The sequence below is a fragment of the Mixophyes fleayi genome, chromosome 3 (genome assembly GCF_038048845.1).
Source record: "Mixophyes fleayi isolate aMixFle1 chromosome 3, aMixFle1.hap1, whole genome shotgun sequence".
NCBI lineage: Eukaryota > Metazoa > Chordata > Amphibia > Anura > Limnodynastidae > Mixophyes > Mixophyes fleayi.
The window spans coordinates 285,290,689-285,307,826 of NC_134404.1; the positions used below are offsets into that span (position 1 = coordinate 285,290,689).

The 17,138-nt window shown below is 37.9% G+C and overlaps 1 protein-coding gene across 1 annotated transcript in view; it reads left to right on the forward strand.

The window, feature by feature from the left end:
- LOC142144631 (regulator of microtubule dynamics protein 2-like) overlaps positions 1-17,138 on the forward strand; it is a 59,295-nt gene that overhangs the window by 25,705 nt on the left and 16,452 nt on the right. The window contains exons 6-7 of the mRNA XM_075203728.1: positions 8,859-8,934; positions 10,977-11,054. Coding sequence (XP_075059829.1) covers positions 8,859-8,934; positions 10,977-11,054 — 154 coding nt within the window. The remainder of the gene's footprint in view (positions 1-8,858; positions 8,935-10,976; positions 11,055-17,138) is intronic.

Genomic DNA, 17,138 nt, shown 5'->3' on the forward strand with positions numbered 1-17,138 from the left:
GAAGTTTCTCTTCAGCAAGGACTGGGTGATTGGTAAGGATTGAAGGGAAAATGCGTCCCTCTACTAGACGGCTGAATATGGGCAAGGTGGTTCACCTTCCAGCACGACATCCCTGAACATACCGGCAAGAAAACAGTGCAGTGGATTAAGGATAGGAAGGTGAATGTCCTTGAATGACCAAGTCAGAGCCCTGCCCTAGAAAATCTGTGGGTGAACTTGAAGAGAGCATTTGCATCGCCGCTCACCCTGAAATTTGCCTGAACTTGAACAATTCTGCAAGGAAGAATGGGCAAATATTCCCGTACTTGCACAAAGCTGGAGACATACCCAAACAGAATGATGGCTGTACTTACAGCAAAAAGTGGCTCTATAAAATAGTAAATCAGGGCACTGATCACTTTTCCAGCATTGTTATTCATGTTTTTTATTTTCTTAATTCATTTTCAGAACTATAGTCTTGCATGTTGTACAGTGAAATGTAAATAAAGCTAAAAAAAATTTATTGAATTTATTTAAATTTCCATGGTGTAATGTGACCAAAGGTTTTTGAGAGGGTATGATGATTTTCTATAGACACTTTGTAACTATCTAGTCTCATTTGTGTGCTGGGCTAAGTACTAGATTGCATGAGATATTGAACTAGAACAAGTAATCATGTTCACCGAAATACTAAACGTTTTTTGTTTTTTTCAATGCAAGAGAGTAATTTTAACACCGATCTCTCAGTTTTTACTGCTTTCACTGAGCTGGAACTTGTTCACTTTAAGGTATAAGCCTTATTGGCAGGAATTCAGCATCCTGTAATAAATTACTTTGACGACTGTCTCTTTTTGCATTCTTATATATCATCATCACCATTTATTTATATAGCGCTATTAATTCCGCAGCGCTTTAAAAAAAAAATTAATATATTTTTTCTGTTCTGTTAAGAATGTAATTTAAACCCAGCCCCACCCACCACATTTAGAAAACAAATCCAAAATATTTTACCATAGATATTCTAAAAGTTGTCTAAAATGCCTTTTACAATTTAGTTGCAGATAGGCATCGTGTGGTGAACATCATCCAGCAGAGGGCACTGTTATTGCACATAGGTCTAGTGAAGTCAGTGGAAATAGAAGAATTAAAAACTTTGTTAGAGGAGTTTTATATATTGTCTACTGTTCAGTACAGAGTGAAATTGTTATAGTCAGATTTGTAACCCATTTGTGTCCAGAGTAGTGGTGTTTGAATAACTCTGTACACTGACTATAGTTGGACATTTTATAGGTTTGTCCCAATTCAGTGTTGGGCATTATGTTGCCCAGGGAAAACAAGTGGCCTCTTCACCTGAGTAGTTTTCTGTTTTCTTAGTGATTCTGATGTCACAAAGTGAGGGTTTCATATTCATATACTTTAAAAGCTACTAACTCAGGACTGTGACCAGTCTCTGTTATATAGGTTGATAGCTGCTCCATTTCCTATCCTTGCCTACAGTGAACTGCAGCAGCAGAGTTGAGTGCAGAACAAAAAACTGAATACTATCAACCTTATCTTTTATTGGCTTTGCTTCCTGTCCACCCTGAAATCAGTTTGGCTGCCACTGGCGAGTAAATGGAGCTGTTATGAGTTAATATAGACCAGTGTTGGCTAACCTGTGACACTCCAGGTGTTTGTGAAACTACAAGTCCCAGCATACCCTTCCAGCAATAAGCTGCTATATATTGGCAAAGCATGCTGGGACTTGTAGTTTCACAACACCTGGAGTGTCACAGGTTAGCCAACACTGTTATAGACTGATCAGAGACTAGACCTAATGGCAGTGCAGGTGGAGGTAAGTAAACCCCCAGAGAAAGAACTTACCACCGGAACTGGTCTGAACAGGTTCACTCTGCTGGTATGTTATGATGTGTAGGACACTGTGCTGGTATATTGTGTGTGGGTTACTGTTCTGCAATAATTAGCTGTTGTTACCATGGAATGTTGTGTGTGATAACTTGGTGTCCTGTAGGGTAATACCTGTGGTGGTGTCGGGCCTTGTGGTTTATGATGGTCATCGAGGTCTCGTAACTACACCATTCCTCCTCCTCGATGACCATCATACGGACACCAGGCTCCAATGCGACACCACCACAGACCTCAACCTACAGGTTATCACACACAGTGCTACTCGGCTAAGCATTATTAGATATGCTAGGGAGACGACACAGTGTTTTGTAGCACATACACACTACATCTTCCACTACAGGTACATGTATTAGTATATCCTTTACTGTTGTAGAATAATGTATCTCCTTGTGATAATGCGCAGGGTTACTGCTAGGTTTAGTTTGTGACGACTCTGTTAGCTTATGTGTGGGTAGCAATGATCAGAATAAATGGAGCTTGCAGGAGAAGGAGGGGCGCATGGGGGGTTTTACATGCTATTACTTTTTAGCTAGCAAATATGCTAAATTTACCTTTTAAACCAATAGCACATTCCTAGCTTGTAAAGAATCCCTGGTTTCCAGGAAAGGTCTCTGTTTTTGTATGCAATTTGTTTGATCAGTTTTATTCTGATTGTAAGCTTTCAAAAGCAGATCTCTCTTTCCTCCTGTCTTCTTGCCCACCTTTACGTCCTTGTATTATGCCTCTTGCATGTTCTGTACTACACTTTGTTCTATCCTTTTCCTATTATATTGTATGATGTATTCATTTATGCTTTGGAATGTTCTGTATTTTGCTTTTGTCTGTTCTTTATGTTGATTTTTTGACCTCTACATTTTATGTGCTATGTTCTATCCCCACAGTACAGCACTGCAGAATTTTGTGGTGACATATAAATAAACGATAATAAAATCTGTGTGAGAGCTATTGTTTATTGAAAATTACAGAAAACTGAATCATGCTTGTCAAATGTTCATGTTACCCTAGAGCAGTGTTTCTCAACTCCCGTCCTCAGGACCCCTAACAGTACATGCTTTCCAGTTGACAAGGGAAATAATTATACCACCTGTGGATCTGTTACAATGTGTCAGTCAGTAATGATTACACCTGTGCTCCAGCAAGGAGATATGGAAAACATGCACTGTTAGGGGTCCTGAAGACTGGAGTTGAGAAACACTGCCCTAGAGAGAAGGAATATACTCTGTATCCACCTACCCATTCATGATACAGTATATTCACCTGCCCTGTAGTGAATGTGTTAATACCATGGAATTTCTATTCAAATCTTGGCAGCTTCCTATGTGCAAAAGTATATCTGGTCATTTTACAACTTCTGTGTTCTGCTAGTATTTTAGATCTTATCTTTCCTCCACTAGTCACCAAGTTTGAAAAGTGTATACATTGGATTGGAATGTTATGAGTTGAAACTTCAAAACTGAATATCATATAAGCTACATAGAACACTTTTATAGGCAAATATTTTTTATAAAAGTATTAATGAAGCAGTGTAGGAGCCTACCCACTTTAAGTTCTCAATATCCTCTTCAGCTGCAGGTTACAACTAGCTTCCAATACAGCCACAATTGAATAGCATAGATTTAATGAATGAGCAGATCATATGCATTTTTACCCCTTGAATGCAAAGAACGAGTCGGTCTCATCCTCTCCATGACACCCAAACGGCTAAGGATGAATTCTACTTGTCATCTGCATTTAAAGGGTTTAGAAAATCCAACTAAAGGGGGCAGTTTTAACCTGGACAAACCACGTTGCAAATGCATTTCATTGTAGGCCTTTCCTTCTTTTGCATGTTGCACATAAATAATGGACATCTTAATTGCACTCTGTTTAGAGTTGAGTTTAATCTGTCAACATATTGTAACCCCCTTTCCCCAGAAGCCAGCAAAAGTTTTGCCAAAGAGCAAAATAGCACTTCTAGGTGATTTAAGTCTCTTTCTAGAGGTGTTGTTTTATTATAGATTGCAGTAGAGCCTTTTTGGCTTTATATATTATTATATTCTGTTTGTATTAATCTGTGCACCAATGTTAATTTATGCCGTATATATTAGAACCCGGCTAGTAGCATATAATTGACCATGCGTGTTTGCTGGAGGAATATATGACAAGCTCTTCAGACCACACATCGTAATTACCTTAAACACTTTGACCTTAGCCAGTTTTAACTAGTCTCATTTTATCTCCTTGTCACGCAAAGAGAAACAAAGTCTAAGGGGTGTTGGATAATCCTGTTCGCTTTTCGTTGTTTTCTTTTTAGTTGAAATCCGTTTAGTTATGGTATGTTGAGTTTATATGATTAGCTCCTGCAGAGTAAGGGAATCAGATGAAGCGTTTTCATCCCTAAGACAGATGTGGTATTGTAAGATTACACAGACTATGTCCCAATGCCGTGCATAGGTGCAACAGACTTAAACACAACGTTTATTCAGGTCCCTTATTACATACAAATGCTTAAACAGACAATATGTCAAATTCAAAAAGTAGGCTTTTATTTTCTATAAATATTCAGTGAATGCATACATGTGTTCTACAAGGGCATCCTATTTGCCTATATACTTTAATTTCATGATAGAAGAGAGATCTTCCATGTTATCTTTGATGACTTAAGTTTAATTCATAGATTGGAATAGGACACTCCCTCTGATTTAGAATACAGCATCTCTTATGCTGACAACTGAATTAAAGTGTACCCATATCACCGTGAAGGCAACTATCAGCCTATAAGCTCACTAGAAATTACTGCCATTATGAGTCATGAGGCCACTGTCAGTGCTGTCACTAATTCCTTTTGAATTAATACACTGAATATTGGTTCAGCTCACAAAATAGTTGCCTTCACCATGTATGTGATAAATAAATATGGGCAGATTAAATTTGATGCAAGGTGACACCATGTATCTCAGTGGTACATTATTCGTCCTGTTTGCATTCTTGTTAATTTTTTAGCTTTGGAATGTGACACAGCCTTTTTTTTTCTCTTCCCCCATAATTTCTTTGATGTGAAAACATCTTTCTGTTTGCAGTTTTCAATTGAGGTGAGATGCATTTACTAAAAGCTCCTTTTTCCTCACGTCCCATAGAGATGCAAGGGAAAATGAGCGGAGGTTTCTGAACCGCATTAGCCGCCAAGGTGCGCAGCTTCGATGTACGACACCACCTTTTGCCGAATTCAGTCTGCCCCATAGAAAGCTTGTTTGGTAACCTTCGTTTCTAGCCACAACATACTATTCCCCAATCTCAAGGCATCATATTAAGACAGGGATACTGTTTAACAAAACAGTTAGAATAATATAGGGACAGGTTGTGTCAGATAGCTTATTAAAGCATTGGCTTCTTTACAAGCTTGTCTTTTCATTGAATTATTTCCGTTGATAAGTCTTTATTCTTTTTGTTAAGTGTTGGTTGGACATGACATAATCTTTCATTTCATTTATCAAAGGCAGCAAATCTGTTAAGACCATCTGGATTTATTTCTAGTGTTGCAAAGTACACTACAATATTATTATATTTTTGATTTTACTGCTTGGAACCAAAGTAATTTGTGACACTTCTCACCCTTTAATGAGCACTTCAGATGCAGTTTAGTGATGCGTTTAAACATGTTTCCATGCTCTCATTATGCATTATGCTTTTACTAATGCAGTATTGCGCACTTCTATAATAAAATATAGCGCATGTTAATTAATGACAAATAGGTTGTGATGCATTACAAAATCTTTAATGTGTCACTAACGGTTTAAAACGCAGTGATTTGGGCTTACTTTGAATTTACATTTGAATGTACATATTTATTGTGTGAAAAATGCTTCCCCCCAGTGCAGGCTACACATGTAATTATATACCAGCAACCAAGATGGCCATAACAGTAATTGTAAAAGAAAAGTACATTGTTTCCCTTTAAGTTCAAAATAAACGGAAACTTGATCAAACTGAACCTTTCACTAACAATTGGGAACTTTTAGCCATTCGGAAAAGAAAATGGATACTTTTGTAGTATTTCACTGCATAGTTTAATGAGCTGTCTCTTTAATGAATAACGAAATGAACTCCATTGACCCTCCTAGCTACCATACCCCCCTCCTTGTGAGAAATCCTTGCACGCCACCGCTACAGCTGACAGGAGCAGCAGCAAGATTAGCCAGATTCTTTTCAGTGCTCTTTGATCACAGTCTGCATCCTTCCCCACAATGTTTGACAATCTCGCCAAGACTCACGCAAGGCCAACTACTGTGTTTACTTTTTGAGAACTGTGGTATTGCCTTTCACTTGCAGATTAATTGCAACCACATAATTAGTTGTGTTGCTAGCTGATTTTCTTTCCTATACACCATTTTGTCGTATATTATGCTGAATGAAACTAGGAGTTTGGTGTTTTTGTGTCAGATGTTGTATTCACAACAGAGTTTTTGCGATTGTTTGTTATTAGCAGCTCATTGAGGAAACGGAACATCTGAATGTGTTTTGAATGGTTGTGTGATATGAGAGAATGACCTGTGCCTGGTTCTCAGTGGGTAAAGCAGCATGTGTGAGCAACTTCATTGAATGCGGTTTGTAAGGGGCACAGGGTGAAAAGACATGGGAACAGACGGTCTCTGTCTAGGAATAGGAATGTGCTATTCAGAACAATGTGTCTCAAGTAGCTAAAGTCAGTGATCAAGACATTGATTTACAGGCAAATGCCATTCACATGTATATTCACAAGGTGACTTAGCATTGCTAACTTGTTCTGGTATGTGAACATCACATATCCATTCTCTTATAAAAAGGAATCGAGACTTTGCCCAAAGCTTTAATATGTATACATTTACCGTAATCGTTCCCAAATAAACTCTCCATTTTATTAAAATATACTATGTCACGTATAATCCACAATTTTTTTTAGAAAAACAGGTATAGGAACCTTTTCCAATTGATCCTATTGTGATGCATTCTGAGACTGTATTATTTAAAAACAAGTATTTTGTATGTAGAAGGCTGTTGGTGAGGAGGGGTGCCCTGGGAAAACCGAAACACATGGGAACAAAAAGCAAATATTTTGGAGTAGTCACGTGAGTTTCTGAATGCGTCCAGGCACAAGTGACACAGAGAGTTTTCCTGTTGAATTGAATAGCCCACAAGGACACAGCATACCACCCTTATGCTGAAAATCTCTGGGCTCTTTCTGACACCCCTGGGCTGTGGCTATCGGTATACCAGAAACCATTCTTTTTAATCTAAACATATAACATTTGTGTATGATTCTGGGTATATAGTGTATTTTTCTTTAATTTAAATGCATGTAATCCTATGGGCAATTTTATTCAAATATCAACTAGTTAAAAGCCCATCAAAATGACAGAAAAAAAATAAGTGTTTCTTGAATGTTCATGCTCTCCTTTTATTAAGTGCTCAATAACAGGGTTAGACCTTATTGCACCCAGTTTGACTTTACCCTTGTGCCAGCATTGATTGAATAGTTTGTCATATGGCTGCCCAACTGCAAAATGCTTAGTGTGGCAAAATTCACAGATACTGTATATGGGACCAGAATTATGAGCATTAATATTTCTTTCATCAACGATACCAACATCAAGAATGGCGTGGCGTCTTGTTCGCTGACTTTGTAGGTGCTGATATGATATTACCTCTGTCCTGTTCGCTCTTTGTATGTTTTCTCTGTGATGGGCAATTTGCTGAGGAGTCATATTTGCATGGCGATGACGATCATGTCGCGTTCTCTTTGGTCATCAGTCATAGTTTGTCGTCGGGCTTTATCCTGCTCTGCGCTTCGTCTTTTTGCTGCTTCTTGCTGTGCAGTTACTTCTACAGTAGATATTTGCCTTTTAGTTGGCATCGCAGTTACACTTTGTTTAATTAGTATGTTCCTATTAATTTGACACAAAGTGCAAATAAAACAAATGGATCGAAAATAGTCAATTTGGAATACCAAAGGTTGTTATATATGGTAGCTGCCACCCAATAAACCTAAATAAACCAAACAAAAAATGCCCAAGAAATGAAGAACATCTAGTCAGTATGAATAGTTAAGTACACAAGTCGTTTGCAAACATTTTACAAAACTTGTTTGTGTGTCTGTAAAGGTGTGAAGCAGAGTTAGCCATATATAGAGATATTATATAGATATAGATCATCATCATCATCAGCAGCAGCATTTATTTATATAGCGCCAGCAAATTCCGTAGCGCTTTACAATTGGGAACAAACATTAATAAGACAATACTGGGTAATACATACAGACAGAGAGGTAAGAGAACCCTGCTCGAAAGCTTACAATCTGTAGGACAATGGGAGTTTGAAACACAAGGGCATGTGCTACATCATATTGCACAATGGACCAGTCAGACTGCAAAGGTAAAAGTACTGAGTGGGCTGTGTGTGTTGCAATGTTGGTCAGAAGGTTGTTGTCTTGCGTTAGCAGTGTAGAGGATGGTAATAGGGTAGTCTAGGGAAATTAAGATGATGGTTGAGGAATATCATAACCTTGTCTGAAGAGGTGGGTTTTCAGTGAACGCTTGAAGGTTTGAAGACTAGAGGAAAGTCTTACTGTGCGTGGGAGGGAATTCCACAAAGTAGGTGCAGCCCGGAAAAAATCCTGTAACGAGAATGGGAGGATGTGATGAGAGTGGAGGAGAGACGTAGATCTTGTGTAGAACGGAGGTGTCGAGTAGAAATATTTCGAGACAAGTGAGGAAATGTATGTCTGTGCAATTTTGTTGATGGCCTTGTATGTTAGTAGAAGAATTTTATATTGGATTCGTTGAAATACAGGCAGCCAATGTAGAGACTGACAGAGTGGCTCAGCAGAGGAATAACGGTTTGTAAGGAAAATCAGTCTAGCCGCTGCGTGTATATATCTATATCTGTATGTGTATTGTATATAGATATAATAAATATAAATGACTGTGCCATTTTTATTTCTATATTTTTTTTTTTAGGTATGCAATAATGTGCGGCTACATGTCTGAATTCGACAGTGTACAGAATAAAATCAAGAATGGCTACCTGTTTAAGGTTTGTTTTATCACATTTGTAGAAAAGCAAAATAAAACCTAAGCTTGTTAATTGACACATGTTCTATGTCAGACTGGAAGACACATCATATTACCTTGTTAGAATAGCAGCCTGCTTCATAACCGTAGAAATGAGCACCTATTACTATTACACAATTCCATTATCAAAACAAGATCAATTCTTATCTATTTTAACCAAAAACATCCAAGGGCAAATTTACTGCAACATTACTGCAATTTAGTATGCAGTTTTAAGATCCAGACCAGATTTAGTTTTTTTTTTTTTCTTATGTATTTATTTATTTTAACACTCTGACATGTAAGACAGCTCAAACAGCATATAGGATTGCATCTTTTAATTTATTTTTTTTACTATTATCATCATCATCACCATTTATTTATATAGCGCCACTAATTCCGCAGCGCTTTACAGAGAACTCGCTCACATCAGTTCCTGCCCCATTGGGGCTTACAGTCTAAATTCCCTAACACACACACACACAGACAAACAGAGACTAGGGTCAATTTAATAGCAGCCAATAAACCTACCAGTATGTTTTTGGAGTGTGGGAGGAAACCGGAGCCCCCGGAGGAAACCCATGCAAACACGGGGAGAACATACAAACTCCTCACAGATAAGGCCATGGTCGGGAATTGAACTCATGACCCCAGCGCTGTGAGGCAGAAGTGCTAACCACTAAGCCACCGTGCTGCCCATACTATTAGTGTTTTTCAATATGGTTTTGCAAACCACCGCTTAATACACTGGACAGTGTGTATCCCAGCAAGGTCTCCAATCTGCAAATGCGATATAAGACCTTGCGGTTTTCATTTATGCTCTTTGATGTGCGGATTGGCCTTTAATAAATTGCACAGTTTACAAACCGCACTTCAAAGCACAGGCAAACCTGCAAATTAAATAAACCTCTGTTTAGAAAATTTTCCCCTAAGAGTAATTTCCAAACCCACAGGTACACTTTATTCCACTTTAACAATTGCCTCTGCGCAGACTCTGAGACTGTTTGCAGAATTACCATCCATGATAGAACTGCTTAAGACGCAAAACCAAAAAATATTGCTACAATTTTAAGTCTACATTTACTTTGGACCACTCCTTAATTAAATGCTTAAATTTTTTGCTCGTTGGGGCCTCATTAATGTCATTTAAGTCATGAGAGTAAGTGACCTTTTAAAAATGTCTACTTCAAGTGCCACAAACATAATCACGTTGGCATTAGCGCACACATATAAATGAAAATCGTATCTGGATAGCGGGTAAAGCATTCCATTGAGCGAAATGACTGACTTCTGATCTCTGGCACCTCCTAGGAGTGTAGAAATCAAGTTGTTCTGTAGGACTAGAGCAGAGAGCGTGCTAAATCTGCATCCTTTGGCGTTCACTGGAATATCTCATCTTACAACACACAAACTCGTTTTTACATTTGGGTGCAGAATTAGGTGCAGTACTACAGCTAGCTTCACCTGATCTGCTCAGTAACTCCTATCTAAACAAGCACAGTTTTTCCAACCTTCTTGATACACTAAGCCTGCTCTGTGTGCCCACATACTTGACTGTTTTTAAATGACTTATCATAGTAATTTTTTTTGCAACAGTTAATTACATACCTTGTACAAAATCATTTTTACATAATAGGGTGTTCAGGCACTTTTATGTATGTTTTATGAGAAAGGGCTTCTATGGGAAAATACGTTTGCTTGTTCCTTTTGATCGTTAAGGTGTGTTTGGTGTGTTTAAAGGTCTTGTTTAGACAAGATTTTAAACAGGCAAATGTTAGCCAGAAAAGGCCAAATACTTGAATGAGGACATCACTAACAGTGATACACACATACAGAATAGAGCAGATGATGTCCTACTCTGCAGTTAAGAGTATTAAGGCAACAGCTTTAATGGGAAATAAATCCTAATAATGACAATAGCGGTGCCATTTGTAATTTCCAGTAGGTAATGCAGGAAGACCGAGCCTTTATAACCTATAGAAGTAGTAATCCCAAAACAATATTGTAATGTTCTTCATATTTCAGGAGCATTTGGACAAAGCAATACAACTACACCCAGAGGACCCTCTTCAGTACTACCTCTTAGGCCGATGGTGCTATGCTGTAAGTAGTCTTCATTTTTTCCCAACATTTCAGAAAATTCCTTGTAGACCATTTTATGCATGCATTTGTCACATCTGGGGGTAAATGTATCAAGCTGAGAGTTTTCCGGCGAGTTTGAAAAGTGGAGATGTTGCCTATAGCAACCAATCATGTTCTAGCTATCATTTTGTAGAATGTACTAAATAAATGATAGCTAGAATCTGATTGGTTTTCCAAACCCGCCAGAAAACTCTCAGCTTGATACATTTACCCCCTGATCTCTGGTGACATAGATTACAATAAATTGGCCAATCCCAGTACACAACTTTGAGTTTAGAAGCAGCAGCTTCATATAGTCCGAAAAATATAGTGTCAAATAGAGCAATAAATATATTTGACATCAATATTAATAATAGATAACCATTTACTCATATCGCTGTGTATCGGAACAGAATATGTCTTTAGCAAAGTTTTTTTCACCTCCTCTACAGGGAATTTTATGTCTTGTATTATTGCTTTATATCTACAGGAAATGTTATTTTCTTTCTATGTAAAATATCTGAGGCATTATAATAAAGGAAGTTATTTTCTTGTGACTAATACTGTCCTCTCCGAAGACTGCGGAATGCACATGGAAGTTACTACAAGATACTAAAAATAGATGTCTGTATTGTACGTTGAGGAAAAAGATCAGCCTGTCTCACACCCTGACACCTACAAGACACTTGACTCACACATACAGTATTTAAGCTATGAATTTACTTCTTGACTGTGATTCATCAGGTTCTAAAAAGTCATTACTCTAAACCTCTCTACTAGTATGCAGTGATTTAATTTCTCCTCCTAGTGTAATCAATTGTTTGTCTAATTTTTTTTACTTCATTAGTGTGCAAAAAAAAAGCACTCCAAAGCAGTGCTATGATTGGTATCACATTTCTAATTGTGTTACAATTTGAAAATTTACAATATGCATTTTGGAATTTTGAAAATGCCCTGTTTTTCTTAATAGTTGGTTACCTGAGAACTGAACCAGTGGAAAGTAATGTTTCCTACAATTGTGCAAAATCTAGAATTGCACATGATTACATTATTATGATCAGCGCTTATCTCTTATTGAAGAATACAGAAACGCTGTTAGGCTTGGTACATACTGGAGGTTTTTCATCCAATCGTCGTGCTAGTCAGCCGACGTACGGCCGTTCGGCCAGAAATCGTGTTAGTCGTCCCAAAGTGTGATTGCTGTTTCATTTGGTTGGTCGTATTGTTTGATAATCTCGTTACAATCACCTTCCGATCATGTAGTGTGTATGAATTCATGACGGATTCCACAACCAACTGCCGATAGTTCCTCAAACTGTGACTCCTTTCGGGGCGTGTGTGTATATAAAGTTCTGATGTCTTCACCTCTCCCATGTGGTGTGGTGTCCGCGCATCAGTCAGATGGCAATGAGGCGCTTCTAATGGAAAAGCAATAGTAGCTGTGCATTGCATTGATGTGTATAGCACAGTGATGGCTAACCTGTGACACTCCAGGTGTTGTGAAACTACAAGTCCCAGCATGCTTTGCCAGAAGTTAACTAGCTGATAGCTGGCAGAGCATGCTGGGACTTGTAGTTTCACAACACCTGGAGTGTCACAGGTTAGCCATCACTGGTATAGCATATGTCTGCTTGCCTAATTATTCACCTTTGTCAGTACAGTCTACGAGATGTTTTATACTTGTGATTTTATTGTAAGTAAATACATAGATTTGTTGCAAGTGCACCAAAGAAACCACTCTTTGTTTTTTTTTTTTAATCCAACACATTTATTAGTAGGCAATACCCCTAGAAATGGATAGAGCAAAAAAAAAAAATTGACTCGGTTAGAAATCCACTGACTTATTTAACGATTAACCTGGCTACTGCTTTCTGACATAGCTTTGTTATACACTGGAAACAATTCCAGGATTTTTTTTTTCATGTTTCTTGAAATTTTTCTTAACATCATTGATGTTTGCCGTTGTTTCAGTTTGTTCTTGTTCCAGTAAAATCCTCATCTTCATTCAGCTTTTCCATCTTCTCGACCACACCCATCTGAAAGACTATGAATATCCTGCTCGTTGCATCTTTCTCTCCATCTGAACTTTCGTCAGATATGACGAAGGTATCTATATGAGGAAAGGAGAAACATTTTAAACATTTTAATTATGTTGAACGAAGAAACGGAGCACAATTTCGTTTCTGCCACTGTGCAAACTACCATTTCCTCAACTTGGTCCCTCTTGGTTTTTCCAATCAAGCTGCTCTGTTGATCCATAGCATCTGTAAATCAGGCGCCATTTTGGTTATTATAACGGGACAGGGTGCTCCTAACATTTCATAAAACTTTTACATGCCATTACAATTACCTTCTTTTATTGAAGCTTTTCTCCAATTGCTATCTGACTTTTTTTTTCTTTTATAATCACTACACCTTCTTCCACTAACTTTTTCAGTATCTACGCAGCACATTTCTTTGTGCATTCTTCATTCTGTAAATGGTTTTAAACCTTGTTTTAGTTTTAATAATCATTATTTTTTTAAAGAAATCTCTAACAAGCCCTTTTAACAGTTCTACAACATTTTAACTTGGCCCTTTTAATACTCATTTTTTTTTTTTATCCGTTAATTGCATTTCCTCTTCTCCATCCTCTTTCACTCGTTCATCAATTCTCTCACCTTGCTCCTGCACAGACACCTGCTGCTCATCCGCCATCTTCACTCTACTCTTGCTGACAGACTGGCTCCGCTCTAATTGTATAAACACAGCCATGGGCATTCTTTTTTTATATGGACCAATCAGGGCTGGTTTTTGCCGGAGTTGTTCTGCCTATTATTTAAATTTCTTCTGCGTATCTCTGCAGGGACCTTATATGTCTTTTTAGTGTGTACGAAATCAAAATCTTTTAAGACTACAATATGGCTATCAAAGGTCGCTGACTGGACGGTTGGTCTTCTACAAGTCATTTAGAAAGCCTCTCATGTTTACGCATGAATCGCCTGACCGACCGGACCTTCAGTCGCAGATACAATCGTTGTAAATAACACATCCGTCAGAAAATGCTCCAGTGTGTGCCTAGCCTTAGCTAGGTGGTTAAGACAACTTACTTTTAAGTAACGACAATGTAATATTTAATATGATGTTCATAGGATGCTTACACTATAGCTGTACTAAACTTATTTGGAGATTAGCAAACATAGCACATTGGCAAACTGGTCACGGCCATAACAACCAATTATATTATAGCTGATTCTAGCCTTGCCATTATGAAAATGAAAGCAGGCTTGTACTGTGGGCAATACCAGAGTCATCTAGTGCACTAGTTTTCAGGAATGTCTCTGGTTGTGTTGTGCAGATTTTCTTACCCTCTGAGCTGTAAAGGTCAAATTTAAGCAACTCTCAAGTTGCTTTCAATCAGTGCTCCCTTATATATTATTTGGCTATGCAACAGGCGAAAAACGTTACCCAAGGCAGAAGTGGTTCACGCTGCCTCAGGTGGGGCAGAAATAACTCAACCAAGACAGCGGGATGAGGAGAAAGGTTCCTATAATAATTACACCAGCCCACACTGCTGCAAGTGGAGCCAGAAGGCACATGGTTAGACAAGGGTGGAGAATATGATCATTATGGTCCCCCACACCACAAATACACAAAAAGAGAGTGGCTAGACTAGGATATATTTATTTACTCATTCTACGTTTCATTTCTCTTTGGCCACACCAAGTGGCTTCAGCAGCTAGACAGGGTACATTGCGGGTTAGTACGAGGCTGCTTTGCAGGCCTACCATAAGCAGCACCATTCCTCACAGCTCATCACCGAGTGCTGTAGACAATTTTCCGAAGATTACTGGGCTGTCTGTTTGGTAAATTACCCCTGCAATTTGCAGGGATGAGATGCAATAGTTATTTAGTAAGAGGACACCTCCTTTGGCACAAGCAATTACATTGCTATCTTGGCAAGACCATTAAATCCATGAACACATCATAAACCTGTTCAGTAGAATTAGTATCAGCATTAACATTTTAGCATTGAATGGCTTGGAATCATCCAATAGTTGAGGCAATGTGTTACATTTCAGAAAGTTCTCCGTTTACTACAACGGAGTCATTGGATTTGTTTGACATACTCAACTTGTTGGGTTTATGTAAATTGTTTGTGTATAGTGTTGCATTCTTAAGCAATGGAAACATCATGTTTGGATAACTATAGTTGGACAGTAAGCCTCTTGTGTGTGTACTTCTCAATGATATATTACGGATGCACTCAGAATTTATTAAGAGAATTTCTGTCCTGTTTATTCACACTTGCTCACTTACATATGTTGGATTTGGTTTTTGATGACATGTTGAATAATCTATATGTGCTTCATCCTCCCTAATCCTAGCAAGAATGGTCCTCCTACATCTGTGTATCATTGTGTTTACATTTGTTCTATTTATCATTGCTAACTTGCTCATTATTTTAATTTAGTATAATGCATCATCAATGTACATAATGTATTAGGCTTCCATTAAGGCAATATACTTGTCAGAAATGTTACATTTTATGTGCACAGAGGTCACAGCTAACACTTGTACCAAATTCTAAAATTATTTGCGCCAATGGAATATTCTAATCACGTCACTGGAAAAGTATTACTAATAATACTAGTAATAATGTGTACTTTGCACCCCAAAAAAATATTAGTGTCATATTAAAATAAATGAGTCTGTTATGAAGATATGATAAATAGTGTTTTGTAGAGACAGTAGGTGGTTAGAATGGGTCACACCAGGAAATTAGAAACTGCATGTTCCCTACTACCTACCCATCCAAGCTTCATCAGGGTTAAGATCTGAATTGAGGATACATCACTCTTGAGTATTTTTAAGTGATTACTTTTAAATGACACACATTCTTATTTTTGTCTTGATGTTGATTGAGTCTGAGAAAATGCTACATAAAGTGTATTCTATTAAAGTGACATTTTATTGTGGCGTTAACTAGTTGATGCCCACTTTTTACTCATTTGCAGTAGAAGAGGCGAAAATGGCCTTATCAACTTCTACAGTATGGTTGACAAAGACAATGCTATTGATAAATGAAAGCAATAGTTCATCCTCTTCTATAAGATATCTCCCTATAACTTTCATATCTCCAACCTATTAAACATATCACTTAGGATTTTTTTTCTAAACAGAGTTTAGAAAAAATTGAAACAAATACTTCTGCTGACTATGCATTTTGTTAGTAGTTGTTTGACTTTGCAGCAGTGTATCACAAACCACCTATTTTATTTTTACTTTTAGTATCTGTCTCCTTTATGCCTCTCCTGTATATAATTTGTCACTGGCATCTTTGTGCAAATGAAACAGGGGTGACAGATTCAGCAAGTAATTTAAAAACTATTTAGTAAAATAAAAAGAAATATTAAGTGCTATCACATATTATGTCTTTTGTATTTTATTAAAATTAATGTAAAGCTATCAAAATCTCTAAAACCTCCCCGCCATTGAGTTACATTTACCATACTCCCACTTTGACCACTGCGTGTGTATTTATATTAGATAAATAGAAGGGTCAAATACATTAGACAGGACCGGCACCAACACTAGTCGAAATTAGACAATCACCTAGAGCGCCAGCTGCTGCTTCTCCATGCTGGTAATGGGCTGGGAGTGCGGTTTCTATGCTGTGATATCGAAGCCAGGTGTCACACTCCCAAGAGGAGAACATGCCACCCCGTCCCCTCTCCACACAAGGTAAGATGTTTGGTTAGGGGTGCCAAGAGGGCATTCCCTGGTCCTGATGTTAGAGTCCCTTTTAAAATTCAAGTGAAGACTGCTTTAATTAAGAAATGAACAAACCTCCTACTACATAAAACTAAAGTTATTCATTTAGAAAAGTCAAATTTTACCAGAGAACATTAGGGGGTAAATGTATCAAGCTGCAATTTGCCTTTATCAGCGATGTTCTCGAGCGAGTTTGACCCCACCGCTGTATGAACGTGCAAGTTGATAATAAATCGCCAGTAAACTGGTGTAACCAAAATCGCCACTTTACAAATCGCTGTCCCAAGGTTTTGTCATTCTAAGAATACAAGT